Source organism: Mytilus galloprovincialis, chromosome 11, assembly GCF_965363235.1.
Source record: "Mytilus galloprovincialis chromosome 11, xbMytGall1.hap1.1, whole genome shotgun sequence".
NCBI classification, from domain to species: domain Eukaryota; kingdom Metazoa; phylum Mollusca; class Bivalvia; order Mytilida; family Mytilidae; genus Mytilus; species Mytilus galloprovincialis.
Window position 1 is genome coordinate 59150726 of NC_134848.1, and position 20846 is coordinate 59171571.

The following is a 20846-nucleotide window of genomic DNA, read 5'->3' on the forward strand; positions in this document are numbered from 1 at the left end:
CAAATGAAGGAAAAAAAATATTTGGAACTATTAATTTAAAATTGATTATAATTTGAAAATAGATATACATTGTATTACATATCTAATTTTAGAGAACTATTAAACATATGTAATGTTAAAGTTTTTCCACACATTTTTTCATTATGCTGGAAGATATTGATTGATAATTGGTACATGTATATATCATGACAAGTTACAGATCAAGTTTTATTTTTAGCTCACCTAGCCTAAAAGGCCATGTAAGCTTTTCTCATCACTTGGCGTCCGTCGTCGTCGTCGTCGTCGTCGTTAACAATTTTTCAAACATCTTCTCCTCTGAAACTACTGAATGGATTTAAATGAAACTTAGCATGATTGTTCCTTAGATTATCCTGCACAAAGTGTGTGCTTCGATTTTTGATCCGTCAAAAAACATGGCCGCCGTTACTTAAAATAGAACATAGGGGTCAAATGCAGTTTTTGGCTTATATCTCAAAAACGAAAGCATTTAGAGCAAATCTGACTTGGGTAAAAATGTTCATTAGGTCAAGACCCATCAGCCCTGAAATTTTCAGATGAATCAAACAAACCAGTGTTGGGTTGCTGCCACTTAATTGGTAATTTTAAGGAAATTTTGCAGTTTTTGGTCATTATCTTGAATATTATTATAGATAAAGATAAACTGTAAATGGCAAAAATGATCAGCAAAGTAAGATCTACAAATAAGTTAATATGACCAAAATTGTCAATTGACCCCTTAAGGGGTTATCTTCCTTTAATGACAATTTTTCACAATTTGTTCATCACATTTGCTAACTTTAAAAAATCTTCTCCTCTGAAACTACTGAATGGATTTGGATGAAACTTAGCATGATTGTTCCTTAGATTATCCTGCACAAAGTGTGTGCTTCGATTTTTGATCCGTCAAAAAACATGGCCGCCGTTACTTAAAATAGAACATAGGGGTCAAATGCAGTTTTTGGCTTATATCTCAAAAACGAAAGCATTTAGAGCAAATCTGACATGGGGTAAACATGTTCATTAGGTCAAGATCTATCAGCCCTGAAATTTTCAGATGAATCAAACAAACCATTGTTGGGTTGCTGCCACTTAATTGGTAATTTTAAGGAAAGTTTGCAGTTTTTGGTCATTATCTTGAATATTATTATAGATAAAGATAAACTGTAAACAGCAAAAATGATCAGCAAAGTAAGATCTACAAATAAGTTAATATGACCAAAATTGTCAATTGACCCCTTAAGGGGTTATTGTCCTTTAATGACAATTTTTCACAATTTGTTCATCATATTTGCTAACTTTAAAAAATCTTCTCCTCTAAAACTACTAAACCAAATTCAACCAAACTTCAACTGAATGATCAGTAGGGTGTATAAAATAAAGTTTGTGCTTTATTTTTTATTTCCTCAAAAAACATGGCCGTCATGGCTAAAAATAGAACACAGGGTAAAATGCAGTTTTTGGCTTATATCTCAAAAACTCCAGCATTTAGAGCAAATAAGACAAGAAGTTAAAGTATTTATTAGGTCAAGGTCTACCTGTCCTGAAATTTTCAGCCGAATTGGGTAACTGGTTTTTCAGGTATAATGCCCCTGAATTGATGATTTTAAAGAAATTTTGCAGTTTTTGGTTATTATCTTGAATATTATTATAGATACAGATAAACTGTTAATAGCAAAAATGTTAAGCAAAGTAAGATCTACAAATAAGTCAATTTGACCAAAATTGTCAATTGACCCCTTAAGGAGTTATTGCCCTTTAAAGACTTTTTTCACATTTGTTCATCATGTTGACTTACTTTAAAACATCTTCTCCTTTGAAACTGCTGTATCAATTTCAGCCAAACTTAGGCTAAATGAGTTTCAGAGTATCTAGTATAAATTTTATATTTCATTTCCTTGTATGTCAGAAACATAGCTCCTATGGCTAAAATAGATCATAGGAGAAAATGATTTTTGTCGAGCCTGCAACTTTTGTTGCAGAAAGCTCGACATAGGGATAGTGATCCGGCGGTGGCGGCGGCTACGGTGGCGGCGGCTACGGCGGCGGCGTTAGCTCACTTCTTAAAAGCTATATATTTTAGAAGGTGGAAGACCTGGATGCTTCATACTTTGTATATAGATGCCTCATGTTACGAAGTTTCCGTCAGTCACATGTCCAATGTCCTTGACCTCATTTTCATGGTTCAGTGACCACTTGAAAAAAAAGTTCAAATTTTTTGTAATGTTGAATTCTCTCTTATTATAAGTAATAGGATAACTATATTTGATATGTGCGTACCTTGCAAGGTCCTCATGTCTGTCAGACAGTTTTCACTTGACCTCGACCTCATTTCATGGATCAGTGAACAAGGTTAAGTTTTGGTGGTCAAGTCCATATCTCAGATACTATAAGCAATAGGTCTTGTATATTCGGTGTATGGAAGGACTGTAAGGTGTACATGTCCAACTGGCAGGTGTCATCTGACCTTGACCTCATTTTCATGGTTCAGTGGTTATAGTTAAATTTTTGTGTTTTGGTGTGTTGTTCTCATACTATATGCAATAGGTCTACTATATTTGTTGTATGGAATGATTGTAAGGTGTACATGTCTAGCGGGCAGATGTCATGTGACCTTGACCTCATTTTCATGGTTCAGTGGTCAAAGTTAAGTTTTTGAGTTTTGGTCTTTTTATCTAATAATATATGCCATAGGTCAACTATATTTGGTGTATGGAAATATTTTATGATCTTTATGTCAGTCGCGCAGGTTTTATTTGACCGTGACCTCATTTTCACGGTTCATTGCACAGTGTTAAGTTTTTGTGTTTTGGTCTATTTTTCTTAAACTATAAGTAATAGGTCAACTATATATGTTGTATAGAAGCATTGTTAGCTGTACATGTCTGCCTGGCATGGTTCATCTGACCTTGACCTCATTTTCAAGGTTCATTGGTCTTTGTTTAGTTATCTTGGTTAATGTTAAGTTTATGGTACAGTTGTTATAAAGCTTAGCTTTTTACTTAGGACTATCAACATAATATCAATGATTAGTATAGAAGGCGAGACATTTCAGCGTGTGCACTCTTGTTTTTTTTGCTTTTGAAGAAAATAGGACGATTCAAAGAACATTTAAATAAATTGAAAAGCCAAAATAATCATTGATGAGAGATTTAACCAAAAAAATTAAGGTGAGCGATTCAGGCTCTTGAAAGCCTCTTGTTTGTTTAGGTCTGAAAATTTTGTGCAGAGTTGTGGTCCTTTGACTTGAAAATTCACTTATATAATCAGTTTTCCACACTGTTTAAAGTCATATTGAATTGATATTTTCTTTTTGTTTGCAAGTTTTAGAACAAGTTGGCATTTTGTTCCAATATAATGAATATTCACCCGATAGGGGACTATTTATTGCCGTGCAATGCTGTCAGAATGTTCGTTTTCTCATACTATATGCAATAGGTCAACTTAATTAGGTGTATGAAAATATAGTATGTTGTACATGTAAGTCTTGCAGGTTTTATTTGATCTTAGATATAGGAAGATGTGGTGTGAGTGCCAATGAGACAACTCTCCATCCAAATAACAATTTATAAAAGTAAACCATTATTTGATCTTGACCACATTTTCACGGTTCATTGCTCAGTATTAAGTTTTTGTGTTTTGGTATGTTTTTCTTAAGCTACAAGCAAACATGTTAACTATATTTGTTGTATGGAAGAATTGTAAGCTATACATGCCTGCCTGGCATGGGTCATCTAACCTAGACCTTATTTTTATGGTTCATTGGTCAATGTTTTGTTTTCTTGGTTAAATCTATTTCTTAGAAACTATAAGCAATATGTCAACTATATTTAGTGTATTGAATGATTGTGAGGTGTACATGTATTTCTTGTTTGATTTATATGACCTTGACCTGATTTTCTTGGATCATGTTAAGTTTATGTGATAGTTGTAGTAAAGCTTTATATTTAGAACTCAACATAACATAAATAATTTATAAAGAAGGCGAGACATTTCAGTGTGTGTACTCTTATTATATTTCATACAGGTGCAAAGATAATGCGTCAATTTAGAAGTGAGCAAGCTGCAACCGAAACTAGAAAAAAGGAGAGGTGTTCAGAATGTACAAAAAAGAAGTTAGAGTTGAAAAGATGTTCACGTTGCAAAATGGCTGCTTATTGTAATCAAGCTTGTCAAAAAAAACATTGGCCAAAACACAAAAAAGTATGCAAATCTTAGACAAGAAAGTGCATACCATGCAGAAGAAAAATAAAACATGTGTTCACAGTAATGTTAAAAATAACTGTTGATCAGTGAACAAGAAAAAAATTGCCAGAAAAATATATATGTTCAAGGAAATCCAATTTTGACTAATATTAAGAACACTGTATGAAATAATACCGAAATCTAAAATAAAAATGGCCAATTGTTTTGTTTTACATCTTTATTCCAGCAGTCATTAAATTCCTTTTATGGATGATTCTTTAATTTAAGAAATTTCTGTCTCATGTCTATTGTCCTTGACCTCATTTTCATGGTTCATTGAGAAAAAAAATAGTTTTACGTCATTTATGAGTAATTGGATAACTATGTCCGTGCATGGTCTGTACGTCTGTTAGATAGGATAAACCTGCCTCAGTTCATGGATCAGTGATCAAAGCCAAGTCTGTAGCACAGATACTATAAGAAGTATGGGTAATAAATTTAGCTCACCAGTCCTGAAAGTCCAAGTTAGCTTTTCTCATCACTTGACGTCCTGTTGTAGTCTTCCTCCTTCATGGTCTGTTAACTTTGACAAAAATCTTTTCCTTTGAAACAGCTGGGCCAAATTTTACCAAATTTGCCCTCAATCATCATTTGGGTATCTAGTTTTGAAAGACGTGTCCAATGACCAGGCCTTGCAAAAAAACATGGCTGTCACGGCTAATAATTACATGGGGTTAAAATGCAGTTTTTGGCTTATATCTCTGAAACTAGAGTATTTAGAGCAAATTTGACATGAGGGTTCAAATGTTCAGCAAGTGAAGATCTATTTGCCCTGAAATTTCCAGACAAAATCTGACAACTTTTCTTGGGTTGCAGCCCCTGAATTGCTAATTTTAAGGAAATTTTGTAGTTTCTTGTCTCTCTTGACGGGTTCAAAAAGCAAGACATAGGTAAGCTGTCTCCGGCGGCAGGGTCTTTAACAATTTATTAGTTTGTGATTAGGTCTAATTTGTGGTGAACCACAAGTGGTAGGCTAGGGTCAATTATATTTGGTAGCAGTTGTATTAGCATTGGCGCTTCTCATTTCCAAGGAGATTATTTGGCCTTGCCCCCTCAGTCATGGTCTATTGACTTTGAAAATTTTGCTTAGTTTACATGTATTAGTTTGTAATTAGATCAATTTAAGATGAATTGTTTATGTTAAGTCCATGATTTTTGGTATGCAAATTTATTGGCATTTGAAAGTATTGTTTCAGTGGATAATATATGGCTCTACCCCTTCTTCATGGTTCATTGACCTTGAAACTTTTACATAGTGCACAAGTTGATGTTTTTATTTAGGTTTTTAAAGGGAATAAATAATTACTAGTCAGTGATATTTGGTATGCAGTTGTATAAGTATTGGCACATCTCATTTACAAGGAGATTATTTAGCCATGTACCTCAGTCATGATTGGTTAACTTTGAATATTTGCCTAACTTATGTAACATGTTCAGTATTGCTATTTTAATTTCAACATTTGAATAATCAAAATTTTAAAAAAGCAAGACATAAAAATTAATGGTTTGTAATATATATAGGGGGTTGAATCTGCGTTTCCGGAAATACTGTTCAGTCCGTATACGATTTTGTTATATACATGTATGTAATCGTAATCACAGGTACTGTCTCTTTTTCGTTTTGCAAGCGCCATTAAAGGATGTAATTTTATGAGCTCCTAATATTTTGCCTCTCGTATCCCCAAACAGGATTATTACATGGTGGAGGACCCTAAATATAATTTCAAAGGACTTTATTTGTGTAAAACTGAACTGAAACCATGTGAACTGACATTTTTTTTTTCCATAATTTTCACTGAAGTGGGAAAACCACGTGGGTGGTCAAATTTTTTCTGTGCCCGATATACTGAAAACAGACAGTTTTTCATTGACAATATTTTAATTAGCCAGGTTATGGGTTATTAGAATCGCCTTGCGTCTGCCCGCTGACTGTCAATAAGTTTCTACATTTCCAGTTTTCGTGATTCAGATACGTGAGATTGATCTCATTGTCTGGTATGTTACTATTTAATAAATTATAAACTCTGTTTAAATTGTGTTTTGTATGATGATTATGATTTTCTTCAAGTTGCCTTATGTTTAATCACATGAATCCCAGTTTTCTGTACGTGAGATTCATCTCATTACAGGCGTATTATTTAACATGCACATTTAATTTTTTTATCTGTACGTGAGATTTATCTCATTACAGTGTTGGTTTTTTTCTTCGTTGATGTCGGCGCCGAAATATAGCAATTTAAATGATATGAGCGATGGCGAGTCTACTTTAAGTTTACATTCATTAGTTGAAACGGACGACGAATTTACCGACGATTCACTTTTAAGTTCATATTTATTGGCACCGACTAAAAACCAAGAATTAGATCAAAGTTTACATTTATTAGCCCCGACTAGGCCCTCTCAAACCAACAAATTAGATCGTTCTATGCCAATTTTAACACCACAAATAAGTTTGGTTAACAGATTGCATCAAAATAATTTGACTTATAACACAAGTGCATGTTACACTACAAGTACGTCTAGATTAGAACATACAAGTATACCTAGAATAGTACATACAACTATCATGGAAAAATTAGCTCCGTGTAGGAAATTCGGGGGATATCCCCATGCAAATGGACTTGTTTTCTTGCGCGAATTTGACTCTTTCGCTACACTACATAATATCATGCCTTATGAAAACCAAAGGCGAATAGCAGCTTTTCACCTCCAGTTAACGGACCCGGCCCTCACGTGGTTTAACTCATTAACATTCAACGACAAAAGCTCCTGGGAAAAACTTATTGAACTGTTTAAGAGAAAATATGTTAATCTCGATTGGCAAAGTCCAACAATCATGCTAGAAAATGAGGTTTTTGAACACATAAAGTTGTCACCGGGTCAAGCACTCGAAGATTTTTACTGCCAGCTTGTAGAAAAAGCTCAATTATTACACAAAGCTGATCATGAAATTCTCACCAAATTCATCAAGGGTCTTCCCGAAAAGTTAGCTTTCTTTGTAAGGGCAGGTAACCACAAAGACAGTAATAGTGCACTATCAGCTGCCAAAATGGGCGAAGCATACGGGTACAGGTTACATGATGAGATAACTGTTTCTGCCATCAAACAACAAATTACACCTAAAGCTGTTGTTGCCGAACAAAACCCGTCAGTCGTACATGAACTGAAATCACAAATTCAAGATTTGACAAGTGCAATACAAAAACTTTCAGCTCAATCAGAACAGCCCAGACAGCAACCTCAAAATCGCAGGCAAAATTATCAAAATTTCCGTCAGTCTGATTACCCTAAAAAATCAGCGGGATTACAATTTGAACAGGCGGCCCGAAAATTGTCCACCCTTTTATTGTCACGCTTGTACCACAACATTTTAGGCGCGATTGTATGTGGGATGGTGAAGGTCAGGCTAACCCAAGTTCACAATGTCAGCTCTGTAGTCAGTATGGGCATTCAGCATCACACTGTTTACGTTTTTCAAGACAACAGGGAAACCGTCAGAACCCGGGGAACACTGGGCACGCTCCCTCGGGCGACCACCATTAAGTGCCAGAAGGCGTAGTCGTCCTAGTAGACAACACAACGTACATGTACAATCTTGTAATTATACTTGTGACAATAAGGAATCTGACTCATATGATAGTACTTGTTCTGAAATAGAAGGAGAGGAGTCATCTCGCCCCAAATTTTTATATATGCCAGTTACTATAGACAATATAGAGATAGCCGCACTTATAGATAGTGGCAGTTCCATAAATGTAATATCACAACAACTTTTTAATTCGTTGCCAGAACATTACCGTAATTCTTTTAAAAGTGCAAACGAAAAGATACTTTTGGCAAATAATGCGTCAATAAATATTGTTGGTACAGCACGTATAAAGATCAAAGTTCCTACTGGCAAACATTGGGGGTAGCACTAATGACAGGACGATTGCCCGGATAGTGACAGGACGGTTGACCGGACGAGATATAAATAGTCATAACTTTTTTGTTATTCGATAGATTTGTTTAATATTTGTAGACCTTAAAGATATTAAAATATACATTATGAAAATCAAACATAAAAAGTGAAAAAAAAATTTTTTTGAGCAAATAAAGTTGACCGGACGGTATTCACACTTGTCGAAATACGCTGTACATATATTCAACTCCTCGACAACAAATGTTGATTATCTCTTTTGTTTTACAATATTTGTCCAAGAAATTCAGGAATCAGTGAGATTTACCTGAGACTACTATAACACAGTATATGTTATAGTAGTCTCAGGATTTACAAATAAATTATACGAAAATATAACTTTATAGTAAAAAAAAATGTTTTTCTGCTGAAAAAGTTGACCGGACGGTATTCACATATGCTTTAAATATATTGAAATGATCAACACAAGTCAGGCGCAGATCCAGAGGGGGGGGGGGGGGGGTTCCGGGGGTTGGAACCCCCCTTTTTTTGGACGATCAAATGATGCATTTGAATGGGAACATGTAATTGGACCCCCCCTCTTTGTACTGGGTTAGGAACCCCCCCCCCCCCCGTTTTAAAATGGCTGGATCCGCCCCTGCAAGTGTTAATATCTCTTTTGTTTTACAATATTTGTCCATGAAAATGGGAATCTATTAGATTAATAAATATATTATACGAAAATATAAACTTCATGATAAACAAAAATGTTTTTCTGCCAAAAAAAAATGACCGGACGGTGTTCACATTCGCCGATGTACACGTTGATTATACATGTATGTTAATAAATTTTTCAGTCTGATTAAAATCAGCCCCCACTATCCACTTGCGTTTGTAGCCTACATATAAATTTATAGTAAAAAAAAATTGTTTTTCTTCAAAATAAAGTTGACCGGACGGAATTCACATTCGCTGATGTAGGCTTTAACAGAGACATACAATGATACAAGAGATTCGCAACTGTAATAGAGTCTTTAGTTGTATTTTATGTCTCTGGCTTTAAATATATTGACAGGATCGACTCAAGTGTTAATAACCCTTTTGTTTTCATTAAACCAAGAAATCTTGTCAAGTTTTGCTATCTTCACGGAAGGTGGACTGTCCGACAGTAAGAAGTATCTAATGATCTTGACTGCCATTATCAGCAAACCAATCTTTTTAATAATGAGGTTCCAAGGGACACTCAAATATTTGTGCCTCCGAAGAGTCCGGGAAACGCTCAGGATGCACGATTTTGCGTATTTTTTTTCAGAGCTTTTGGGGGTCTTAAACGGCCACCAGTCCCCTCATCGAATGGCGAATATATTTTCCTCAATTTTAAAAGGATCAAGTTAAGACCCTGGATACAGTAGAAACGAAACCTATAGTAATCAAACTTCGAATGCCTTTAGAGAGAAACTGAATTTTCTATTATAAAGGGTCAGAACACGACTTAATGCAAGTTTACTCCTTCAATGTTAAAGGTCATATTGCAATACATAGTTGTTGTTTTTTCAAATGATTTGATAGCGGTAGATTGGTGGCATCACTTTAACTTAATCCATGTCAGCTACCTAGTTTTATCTACAAAAAAGAGAGAGCCAGTTTTGTATTCTTTAATAAAAAGTTAAATTCACTGTAATCTTTGATTTGATTCTAATTGCCAACTGATTATATAGACAAGACAAGACAAGACAAGACAATATTTTATTTAAGTCTCACCTCTTCATTATATAAAACATACAAACAGTTGATAAAACCACATCATAAAACATACAAGAGCAACTCTAAAAAGAGTTATGAGAGACTATCTAAAATGTATATATACAATATTTACACTAAAATTAGCTATATAAAATACATTTTCTTTTCAATAAAATGTCATTGCAAATTTTGGCAGTATAAAAGTACATATTTTCATTTGTGAATAAAAATATAAATTTATCGTCATCAGACAATTGCATAAAATTAACATTAATGGAGATGCTTGATAAAACAAATAACAACGCAAATCTTCATACACAGGACAATTCATTAAAACATGTTTTTCATCTTCAATTAAAAGATTTTCATTACAAATACTGTTATAACAAATTCTATTTTCAACTAAAAGACCTTCATACCTTCCGGTCTCAATTTTCAAAGGAGCCGTACCACTTCTAAATTTGGCATAGGCACTCCTATATTTACCAGGTATAATTTTTAGTAAGTAATTTTCTTCACCAAATTCATTTTTGAACAGTCTGTAAGTACGTAGTTTACTACGCTCGTTTGACATTAAATCAATATACCATTGCTCTTTAAATCTATTGAAACAGATATTCTCAATATTTTTTATAACATGTTTATCAATAATCAAATTAGTATTACAAAAATGTTCCATATCAAGTTCTTTAAACTTTGTGTGTACTCTGAAATTCCAATTTTTCAGTCTATTATTGCATATATTATTTGCCCATATAAAAACTTTTTTGTTTATTCTATTATCACACATTTTTGTAAATCTACTATAAGTTCTAAAAATACATGTCCATTGTTTTACAATACATGGCATCCAGCCCATATCACCATATAGGGCTAAGTTAGGTGTGTACTTTCCAACACCCATGAAAAAACGCATTGCCCTATTTTTTACAGCATTTATACAAGAGTATTCTTTACTTCCCCATATCGCAGCACCATATTCAATTACAGACATAACAAGAGTGTCAAAAAGCTTAGTAAAAGTAGAATATTCAAAACCACCATTTGCTTTACATTTAGCAATTAGTAAACCTAACGATCTGCTGGCTGATTTTGCTACAATTTTCGCCATCTCGTTATAATCCAAAAACTCATTTAATAATAAACCAAGATACATATATTTTGATACAATATCTAACTGGTTTCCATTCAACATAAATTCAAAATTTGTTTGTGTCACAGATTGTGTTCTAAAATGAACAATTTTTGACTTTTCCATATTTACAATTAAGTCATTTACATTACACCATATACTTAAAACATCTAATATTCTTTGAAGGTCATTTTCATTTTCTGCTAATAAAACTACATCGTCTGCATATAACAATATACAAATCTTTTCACCATTTACATTTATACCAATATCTAAGCTCTTGATGTCATCAACTAAGTTATTTATGAAAATATTGAATAATAACGGCGATAATATGCAGCCTTGTTTTAGGCCAGAATTTACTCCAAACCAATCAGTCAAATTGCCATTTATCTTGACACAAGATTGAACATTATAATATAAAGAATGTAAAGCATTTAACATTTTGGTACTTAAACCTAAGGATTCTAATTTACTAAACAACAAATTACGATTAACCCAGTCATATGCTTTTTTTAAATCTACAAATGCACAAAATGTTGAAAGTTTACAAAGTTTTCTTGTTTCAATGATAGTTGTTAAAGTTGATAGATGGTCTATGGTACTGCGACTCTTTCTGAAACCATTCTGTTCGTCATTGATCACTTCAAGTTCGGTAAGTTTTCCGGTCAGACGTGCATTCAGGACGCCACAGTATAGTTTATACGCCACTGGTGCTAGACGTATTCCTCTATAGGACATCGGATCTCTGGGATCTGCCGTGGATGACTTGGGGATCGGTGTAATGATACATTTATTCCACATAGCTGGCACTTTACCGGAATTATAACATATATTAAAAACACGGATAAGCGCATTCAATGCTGTAGGATTTTTTATATAATTCAACTGGAATATCATCAACGCCAGGAGATTTACCACATTTTGATATTTTCACTACATTATACACTTCGCTACTGGTGATTTCACCATCTAAAATTTCATCACAAATTATATCACTATTACAATTTTCTATTTCATTACTAATACTAGTATCGCTATTTTTATTTAACATTTCTTCAAAATCATATTTCCATTTATTTATAACTATATCCTTATCATCACATATTGATCCATCATTTAATTTGATCTCCATTGGAATAGTATTTTGACGCTCGCTCCCTACTCCGATCCTGCCAATTGTCCGCCAAAATTCTTTTGGGTTTCCTTGCGAATTAATTAATTCCTCTTGCATTGAATGCCAATATTGACGTGTTGATCTTTGGACACCTCGATCAAATAGTTTTCGTTTTTGGACAAAGATATGACGCAGTTCCCTTTTTTTGTGACTAAGACGACATTTATTCCAGTTTTTCTCCGCTTTACAAACATCATTCCACAACATGGTAAGCTCGGAATTCCACCACGGTTTTTTACATTTTCTAGCTTTGTTGTTAAACGCATTACTAATTCGAATTTCTTTACTTGATAACTTTTCGGACATTTCTGTTTTCAGTACCGATACAAAATTTTCATACATTTTATCGATATTTTGTTGTGAAGCTTCAGATTGTTCCAACTGCAATATCACACGATTAATTTCTGTTACAATAGAATCACCGATAAGCCAATTTTCCGGTAAACTTTTAGTATCATATTTTATTATTTTAGTAACAGTTTGATTTTTGTCTTTATTTTTACTGACTTGGTCTTCAATTGGAAAATATAGGCACATATTCCATGTCAATAGTGAATGGTCAGGTACTATTTTACGAAGGTCATATCTACCGGGCTCGCCAAGACTTTGAATGATAGAACTAGCTCTTGTTACGCTAAAAGAGTTAAATGAATCCAACATTTCATATGGTAAAATACAGTAGTCCACTACACTGGAACCGCGTGTTGATACAAAGGTAAAGTCGATGGTTAAAGTTTTCCGACCATTAAGTATGCAACAATTAACATCAATTAGAAAATCACAAAAAATGTTCCCATATCCGTTTGTCTGAAAGTCGACTATATCGCGCTCTGGTAAGCAATCTATTTCTTCGATTGAATCCGAGAAATCAGAACAACGACTGTTAAAATCACCACACAGATAGAACAAATTACCTTGTGGGATTGTGTATATATGTGTCATTAATGTTTCCATAAATTCGTGTACATTGACTGCTCTAGTTGAGTTTTCTGGTGGCAGGTAGACGACACAAACGTAAAACATATTGGCATTACAACGTTTATCTTTAAACTGTACCCACATTATACCATCAGTGTTATCATCAACAATTTCAATGTTAAATTGTTGATCAAAGTCATTACGGACCAAAAGTCCTACACCACCCGATCCATTCTTCGCTCGAATATGTATATTCCGTCTGTTATGGCCGTACCAGCAGTAACCATCCACGTTTACAGAATTAGAACCCATAAGGTGTGTTTCGGCAATACCCAGTATGTGTAGATTGCTTTGCATAATACAAGAACTTAAAAGACTATATTTGTCACTATTTACATTATAGTTCCATCCGTTAATGTTCCAAAATCCGCATTCTACCTAATAACCGCCACGCCCACTTTTGTAGTGTTTCCCTCGTCGATTTCCACCTCGTGCGCTGTTGTATCCCTGAGTACTATAATTTCGATTTTCATATTCTTCATCTATTGATAGGTGATCTCTTTGTTGGTTTTCACTACGACGTGGGTTGCTGTCAATTCGGTTGTCACGAAATCTTGATTCTCGAGTTCGGACTCTGCCTCCTTTTATTTCTAGTCTATTTTCGCCAATTGCGTTCACAATATTCCGTAAGTTGTTATTCAGAATCCGTTGCGACTTCGACAAATCATTTTCAATAAATATGTCTTTAAAGTTTCGAGAATCTTTCAAATTGCGCTTTTTATCCATGACTTTTCTTTTTTCGTTCAACGATTTGAAAACTACAATTACTACACCGTATTTCCCTTCTTTGTAACTCTTCTTACGATCTGCAGATACCGCTTTTACGTCTTTTAAATGTAGACCATCTTTGATTAAAGCGTTCACCTTGTTTAATACATTCTCTCCGTTGGACTCGGGCAAATTCCTAACAATAACCCGTATAGCCTCGTCTGAAGTTGGTTGCTGTTTCGCCGCGTTTGCATAGGACTTTTCTATATTTTCAACTTTGTCAGACACAGTTTTTAATTCTTTTTGGAACTGTTGTTTAACTTTTTTCATTTCTGATGAAATTTTACTATCGATCAATGACGCTATTGTATTCGGGATTGTTTTCTCAAGATTATCCATTCTTTGTGTAATCATCTGACAAAAACTGTTCATAGATCCCGTTAAACCAACAACTAGGGACTTTAATTCACTAAAATCACTTGAGTTATGTTCATTTGTACAAATAGAATTATCCTTACACTGTGTAGATTGTGTTAAGCGTATAATATCTTCATGGTCATCATTAACTAAAAATTTCAACTTTTTCGATGTCCCTTCAACAGATCCATTTGATAATCGCCTTTTATTTCGTGATGGTGTTTTATCAGACGTACTATTAACGTTACTCACAGTTTTTCCTGGGTGAATTTCTGTTGTAGTAGTCACTTTACTAACATTAACGGGTGTTAATACCGATTGTACGTATGTATCTGCCAGTTGAGGATTGAGGGGATCAAAACTTAAAATGTCTTAATGCTCCATTTCTCTTGTGAAAACACTCAAAATTGTTCCTCTACTCCAAAGTAAGCACTAAAGATTGCAGATAATATATTCCCAATATTTAAATATACTTTAAAATGCACTAAAATCGGATTTTTTTTCGCCACAGAAAATAAACACTTTTGAATTTCTTGGCGCATGCGTATTTTTTATATAAGGTAATTCAATTAAATGTATTTGATGTCTCAGGTGTGAAAACTTAAATGACATGATTATTGGCTTGATTGGTGATTACGACAGGTGTCAAAATTAGATAAATAATAAATATTTTAAATATCAGGTCTTTTAGTGTGCTGGTGAACTTACTGAAGTCAACATTTTGGACTCAAAGGTTTTATTATAAAGTATATATTCTTGTATAAAATATTTATTAATCTCACAGATTCCTTAATTTCATGGACAGATTTTGTTAAATAAAAGAGATATTTAACATTTGTCGATCAGTTCAATACATTTAAAGCATATCGGCAAATGTGAATTCCGTCCGGTCAACTTATTTTGAGGAAAAACATTTTTTTTACTATAAAGTTTATATTTTCGTATAACATATTTATAAATCTCCAGGATTCCTTAATTTTATGGACAAATATGGTAAAATAAAAGAGATATTAACATTTGTGTCGATCATTTCAATACATATGTAAAGCATGATATATCGGCGAATGTGAATTCCGTCCGGTCAACTTTTCTGAAGAAAAACATTTTAATTTACTATAAAGTTTATATTTTCATATAAAGTATTTATTGATCTCGTAGATTTCTTAGTTTTCTGTAAAAAATATTGTAAAACAAATAAGGTATTAACACTTTTTTATCAGTTCAATATAATTAACGCGTACATCGGTGAATGTGAACACCGTCCGGTCAACTTTTTTTGCAGAAAAAACATTTTTGTTTACTATAAAGTTTATATTTTGGTATCCAATATTTATTATTCTCATAGGTTCCTGAATTTCATGGGCAAATTTTGTAAAACAAAAGAGATATCAGCACTTGTTGTCGAGGAATTGAATATATGTATAGCGTATATATCGGCGAGTGTGAATACCGTCCGGTCAACTTTATTTGCTAAAAAAAACAAATTTTCACTTTTTTGTTTGATTTTCATAATATGTATTTTAATATCTTTAAGGTCTACAAATATTAAACAAATCTACCGAATAACAAAAAGTTATGACTAATTAGATGTCGTCCGGTCAACTATCCGGGCAATCGTCCTGTCATTAGTGCAACCCAAACATCGGTTAAATGTGTACATACTATCTCAAACCTCGAATCCGTTGATATTACAGGTACCAATTATTTATTTACTAACAAGATAGTGCTTGATTTTGGTAAATTGTATATAAATACTAAGACTGTGAAGGTTAAGTGTCAAAAACGAATTTCTGTCCCTGCAAATTCAGAATTTTTTTATGTGGAGTAAACTTGGAAAGAATGTATTATACGGTACGCAGGGCATATGTACTAGTAGTGACTATATGAACAAAATAGGTTTATTAACAGCTAAGGCTGTAGTGTCAGTTGATCAGCAAAACTAATGAACGTTACTAATGAACCTATCAAATTCAAAGAGGGAAAGTTTTAGCAATTTTTAAGGTATTAGATACTGATTGTTCAATCACATAATTAGAACCGGACAATCCTCAATCTTAATGCCTGTTGGCACGAATTGTCCCAATGTAAGGTTTTCCTCTCTGGTGCGTTTTCCTCGATGTATTTTCTTCTCTGTGCTTTAAATTTGGTATGCGCTGGTTAAGATTGGGATTGAGGAACAGCAGTATTAAATCTGCCCGTTCTGTCAATGTAATGTGCCACTGTTTGTAATTTGGCTTTTGTCTCTTCTGTGTTCTCGCCGTCCAGTCTCGTTAGCATAGTAGCTAAATTCAAGTTTCTGACCCCGACCTCTTTCGATATTTGGTGTAGCATATTTTCTCGTTCGTTTTCATAGTAGGGACACTCCAGAAGAAAATGTTGAGGCGTTTCAGGTGCTCCACAGTTGCATGACTCTATGGCGTTGGTTTGGCCTACTCGGTTCTTGTAGTAATTCAGTTCTGTATAGCCAGTTCTTAGTTGGGCGAATATACTGAAATGTCTTTTAGTTGGGAAATCATACATAATTGAGTGTTTTGTAGTTGGTATTTTTTCATAAAGGTCCCTGCCTCTCTCAGATATTTCCCATCTTCTCTGCCATTTATTTCCTGTAATTTTGTATGCTGGTTGTGTGACGTCCTGTAGTGTTATGACGTTATTTTCCGGTCGTAATTCTTTTGCTTCCTCTGCCGCTGTTTTTGCAAGGATGGCAGCCTCATCATTGCCAACTATGTTGGCATGTCCTGGTGTCCATGCTACAATTACATTGAGTCCTTTTTGCCTAAGATGTTCAATATTTTCTTTTATTTCTCTTATTACGGAGATGTAGCTGTTTGGGGCCCAGTTCAGTGTAAGTAATCCCACGGCGCTTTGACTGTCAGAGAAAATTTTGATTTTTTGTATTGCATTGTAAATGTTTTCTGTAATGCAGTATTCTAGGACCATGAAAATTGCTATGAGTTCCGCCAGAAGGATGGATCCTCTTTGTGCCACAGGTCTATGTAATCTGGCAGCAGGTTTAATGTGTTCAGCATAGATAATTGCACCTGATCCACAGGGTCCTGGGTTCCCTAAGCATGATCCATCTATAAATGATATTGCTTGTTCTTGTGTGCAGTCTCCCATGAGTTGGTTAATGGTTTCCTGGCAAAGTTCTTGTTGCTCATTTGTCCTCGATTTTGAGTTGCCTAGTCGACTCCAATATAGAGTATAAAATTGAGAATGGAAATGGGGAATGTGTCAAAGAGACAACAACCCGCCCAAATAAAATACAACAGCAGAGGGTCACCAACAGGTCTTCAATGTAGCGAGAAATTCCCGCACCCGGAGGCGTCCTTCAGCTGGCCCCTAAACAAATATATACTAGTCCAGTGATAATGAACGCCATACTAATTTCCAAATTGTACACAAGAAACTAAAATTAAAATAATACAAGACTAACAAAGGCCAGAGGCTCCTGACTTGGGACAGGCGCAAAAATGCGGCGGGGTTAAACATGTTTGTGAGGTTTTGATTGAGTCATTTGAGTTTCTCCCAGTCTGTAGGTAAACTCTGGTTCTATAAGATTGATGTTTATCTTTGTCTGTTTTTCCATTTCTGCTGTAGTCACTTGTACGATACTGAAAAATCAAAACTTAGTCAGTGTTTGCAGTCAAATAAATGTTTGTTTGTAACGGATGAAAATCCAGATTTAGGATACACAGACATTGTTCATCATAAAATATGCATGAAATCCGACTTTAAACCTAAAAACCAAAGACCTTATAGACTTCCACCTGATAAAAAAAAAGGCCTTACGTGAACATCTTGATGAACTCCTTCGTCAAAATATAATAGCGCCAGTCAGTGAAACTGAGGATGTTCCAATAATCAGTCCTATTGTTTTGGTTTCAAAACAAGATCGAAACAAGAAACAACGAGAAAATTCACAAAAGAGCAGTGCTAAGTACAGATTTTGTTGCGACTTCTGCTATTTAAACTCCCAAGTTCAAGATTTTTCGTATTTTATTCCTGATCTGACCGAACTAACTGAATCATTTTCTGGGAAAACTCCAAATTATCTGGCTTCAATCGACTTAAGCTCGGGATGTTTCCAAATGCCCGTAGATTGATTGATTGATTGTTGGTTGCTTTACGCCGCATTAGCACATAAAAGGCTATATCGCGGCGAGAGCTAATTCGAATATTTTTACAATTTAAAGCATATTTTTAAAATAAGACAAAAAGTCCTTCAATATACTAAAATTCTTGACTAAAGCAAATTGAGTATATACAAATAAAAATCAACAGTAAAATAACGTGATAAAAATTAAAATCGATTTAAATATAATAACATTTTTATATTCTATAATAAATTCCAATTTCTTTTAAAAAAGCAACAATATTTGTAAATGGAACATTATTAAATAAATCATACATATTATTGACATTGAAATGCTTCTTACGAATATCAGCAAAGTCAATACAATTAATTAAAACATGTTTAATAGTATACTTGCAGTTGCAAGGAACACATTGTGGTTCATCTTCATTTTTTAAAAGATACTCGTGTGTTATTCTAGTATGACCAATACGACATCTAGTAATAATACACTGATCTTTTCTGCACATAATATTATTAAAAGGTTTGCCTAAATTAGGTTTAATTTCATGCAATTTATTATCATCTTTTTTACTCCATTTATTTTTCAATATATTAAAAACATATTCTTTGTTTCATTAAAAAAAAAAGGCACTGGCTACGGTTACATGGAAATGTAACAATAATAACAATATTATTGTTACATTGGAGACTTATTGCCGGAATACAGGGTTGGGTAAAGATCCGATTAATTACGAACGTAACAGTTATAATTGTGTCTACGGTTACATTGCGTTATTGTTACATTAATGCACTTCGATGATGTACGCTAGCTATATATATAGAGAGAGATTTATTAAACTTGAAGCTTTTATATTTTTGTTGCTTACATGTTAATTTTTCGCCAATAACAAGGATGAGTATAGTGTCACTATACAAATCCTTGCCAATAAGAACGAAATTACGATCACAAAATATCTGGACTCGAAATTGAAAAGTCTGATTCAAACATCAATTGCCTTTACAATTGACTTGAATTTTGTTTTTTTTTTCTTCAGCTATGCTAAGTTGGATATTAAATTCGGAGGTGACTGACACAAAATCAGTAATGGACGGCAATGAAATTATATTACCTGGTTCAACCTCACATGCTTCAAACAAACTATTGGACAAGAATATACACATCGCAAGAGTAAAAACATATTTTTCTTCTGAAGCATGACAGACGTTGAAAGTTTCTTTAACTTTCAAAAAGGGATAGTGCAGAATAGAATTGTTAAGTATGCAATCAGGGACTTTCTATGTTAGTATAGAAAGTCCCTGATGCAATACAGACGTGCACATTGTTGCATCACTCGTTTGTGATGGCTTAAAATGACCTTAAATTGGTTTCACCAAAATCCATCGGACTACAACATGCTTCCAAAACAACATACTGGATTTGAAGAAACTGCCATTGTAGATAAAAAAGATTAAAAATGTATGCATTATTGTAAAATTCAAATACAAATTTTCAAGTTTTATTTTAACATGTATATTAGGCAGTGTCTGCGCGTACCCGCATGCGGGTACGAATAGTCTAATTTCCATTCGTAGGCTATGCGTACCCGCATCTGGTTTTATAATAAAGTGCCATCGGATCGTGAATATTCTATTCTATATCCGACCTCCCGTTTAGATGATATCGAAGCCAAAGCAGCTTGTTGAACTATAGTCTCGTCCGTCCGGGTATTTTCTGACCGTAAGGAGTCTGGCTATAGCCCTCATCCACAAGGATCTCGTCAACCACCGACACGGGTAGCTACCCACGGCAAACGGGTTGGAGAGCCTATTTTATTTAAAACATCGGGCATCTCACGATGTTCGGATCACTTTAGTCTGGTCTCTACCCTTCGACCTGTCCAGCATGGGTAACCCTACCAGGAGACGAGGCTCCAGCTGGCATAGCTCTTGGGGTCACTGAGACACGCAAGCCCCCCGACCACGGCAAGGATAGCGATCCACCGGAGGGAACAGTCAAAATCATAATACCAACACGTGTTTGTTAAAAATCACTGAATAAAAGTACACTGTTAGTTAAAGATGTCTGACAATTTGAAAAATTACGACATAGTGAAATTTCAGGACACTGTAGAAATTGGCGCGCATTCACCAAACCTTAAACAACATTTTTTAGACCAGGACGTTACGCTTATTACTCTTGACATTACATATTTTTTTCTCCGTGAATTATTCAAAGCAAGACAATCTTTTCCAAATTTAACATATGTCGAAATATTAAATTCTCAACTTCAAGTTTTTCGCTTAGTTCAATGTGAAAGGTTAGAGGACAGACTCTACAAAATTTCTTAAACATAGCACAGTTGTATACATTCCGATGAACTTTCAGACAGCCTTGAACAATTAAAGTATGAAACTTTTACATTAGCAGTGAGATGACAGCAACTTTTGGAATGTATGCAAACATGTACTGAAT

The 20846-nt window shown here is 34.2% G+C and overlaps 1 protein-coding gene across 1 annotated transcript in view; it reads left to right on the plus strand.

Annotated features, from left to right (window-relative positions):
* Positions 1–4405, plus strand: part of LOC143052481 (uncharacterized) — a 44149-nt gene extending 39744 nt beyond the window's left edge. Inside the window, exon 22 of the mRNA XM_076225525.1 lies at positions 4025–4405. Coding sequence (XP_076081640.1) covers positions 4025–4215 — 191 coding nt within the window. The 3' untranslated portion in view covers positions 4216–4405. The remainder of the gene's footprint in view (positions 1–4024) is intronic.
* Positions 4406–20846: the final 16441 nt, after the last annotated feature.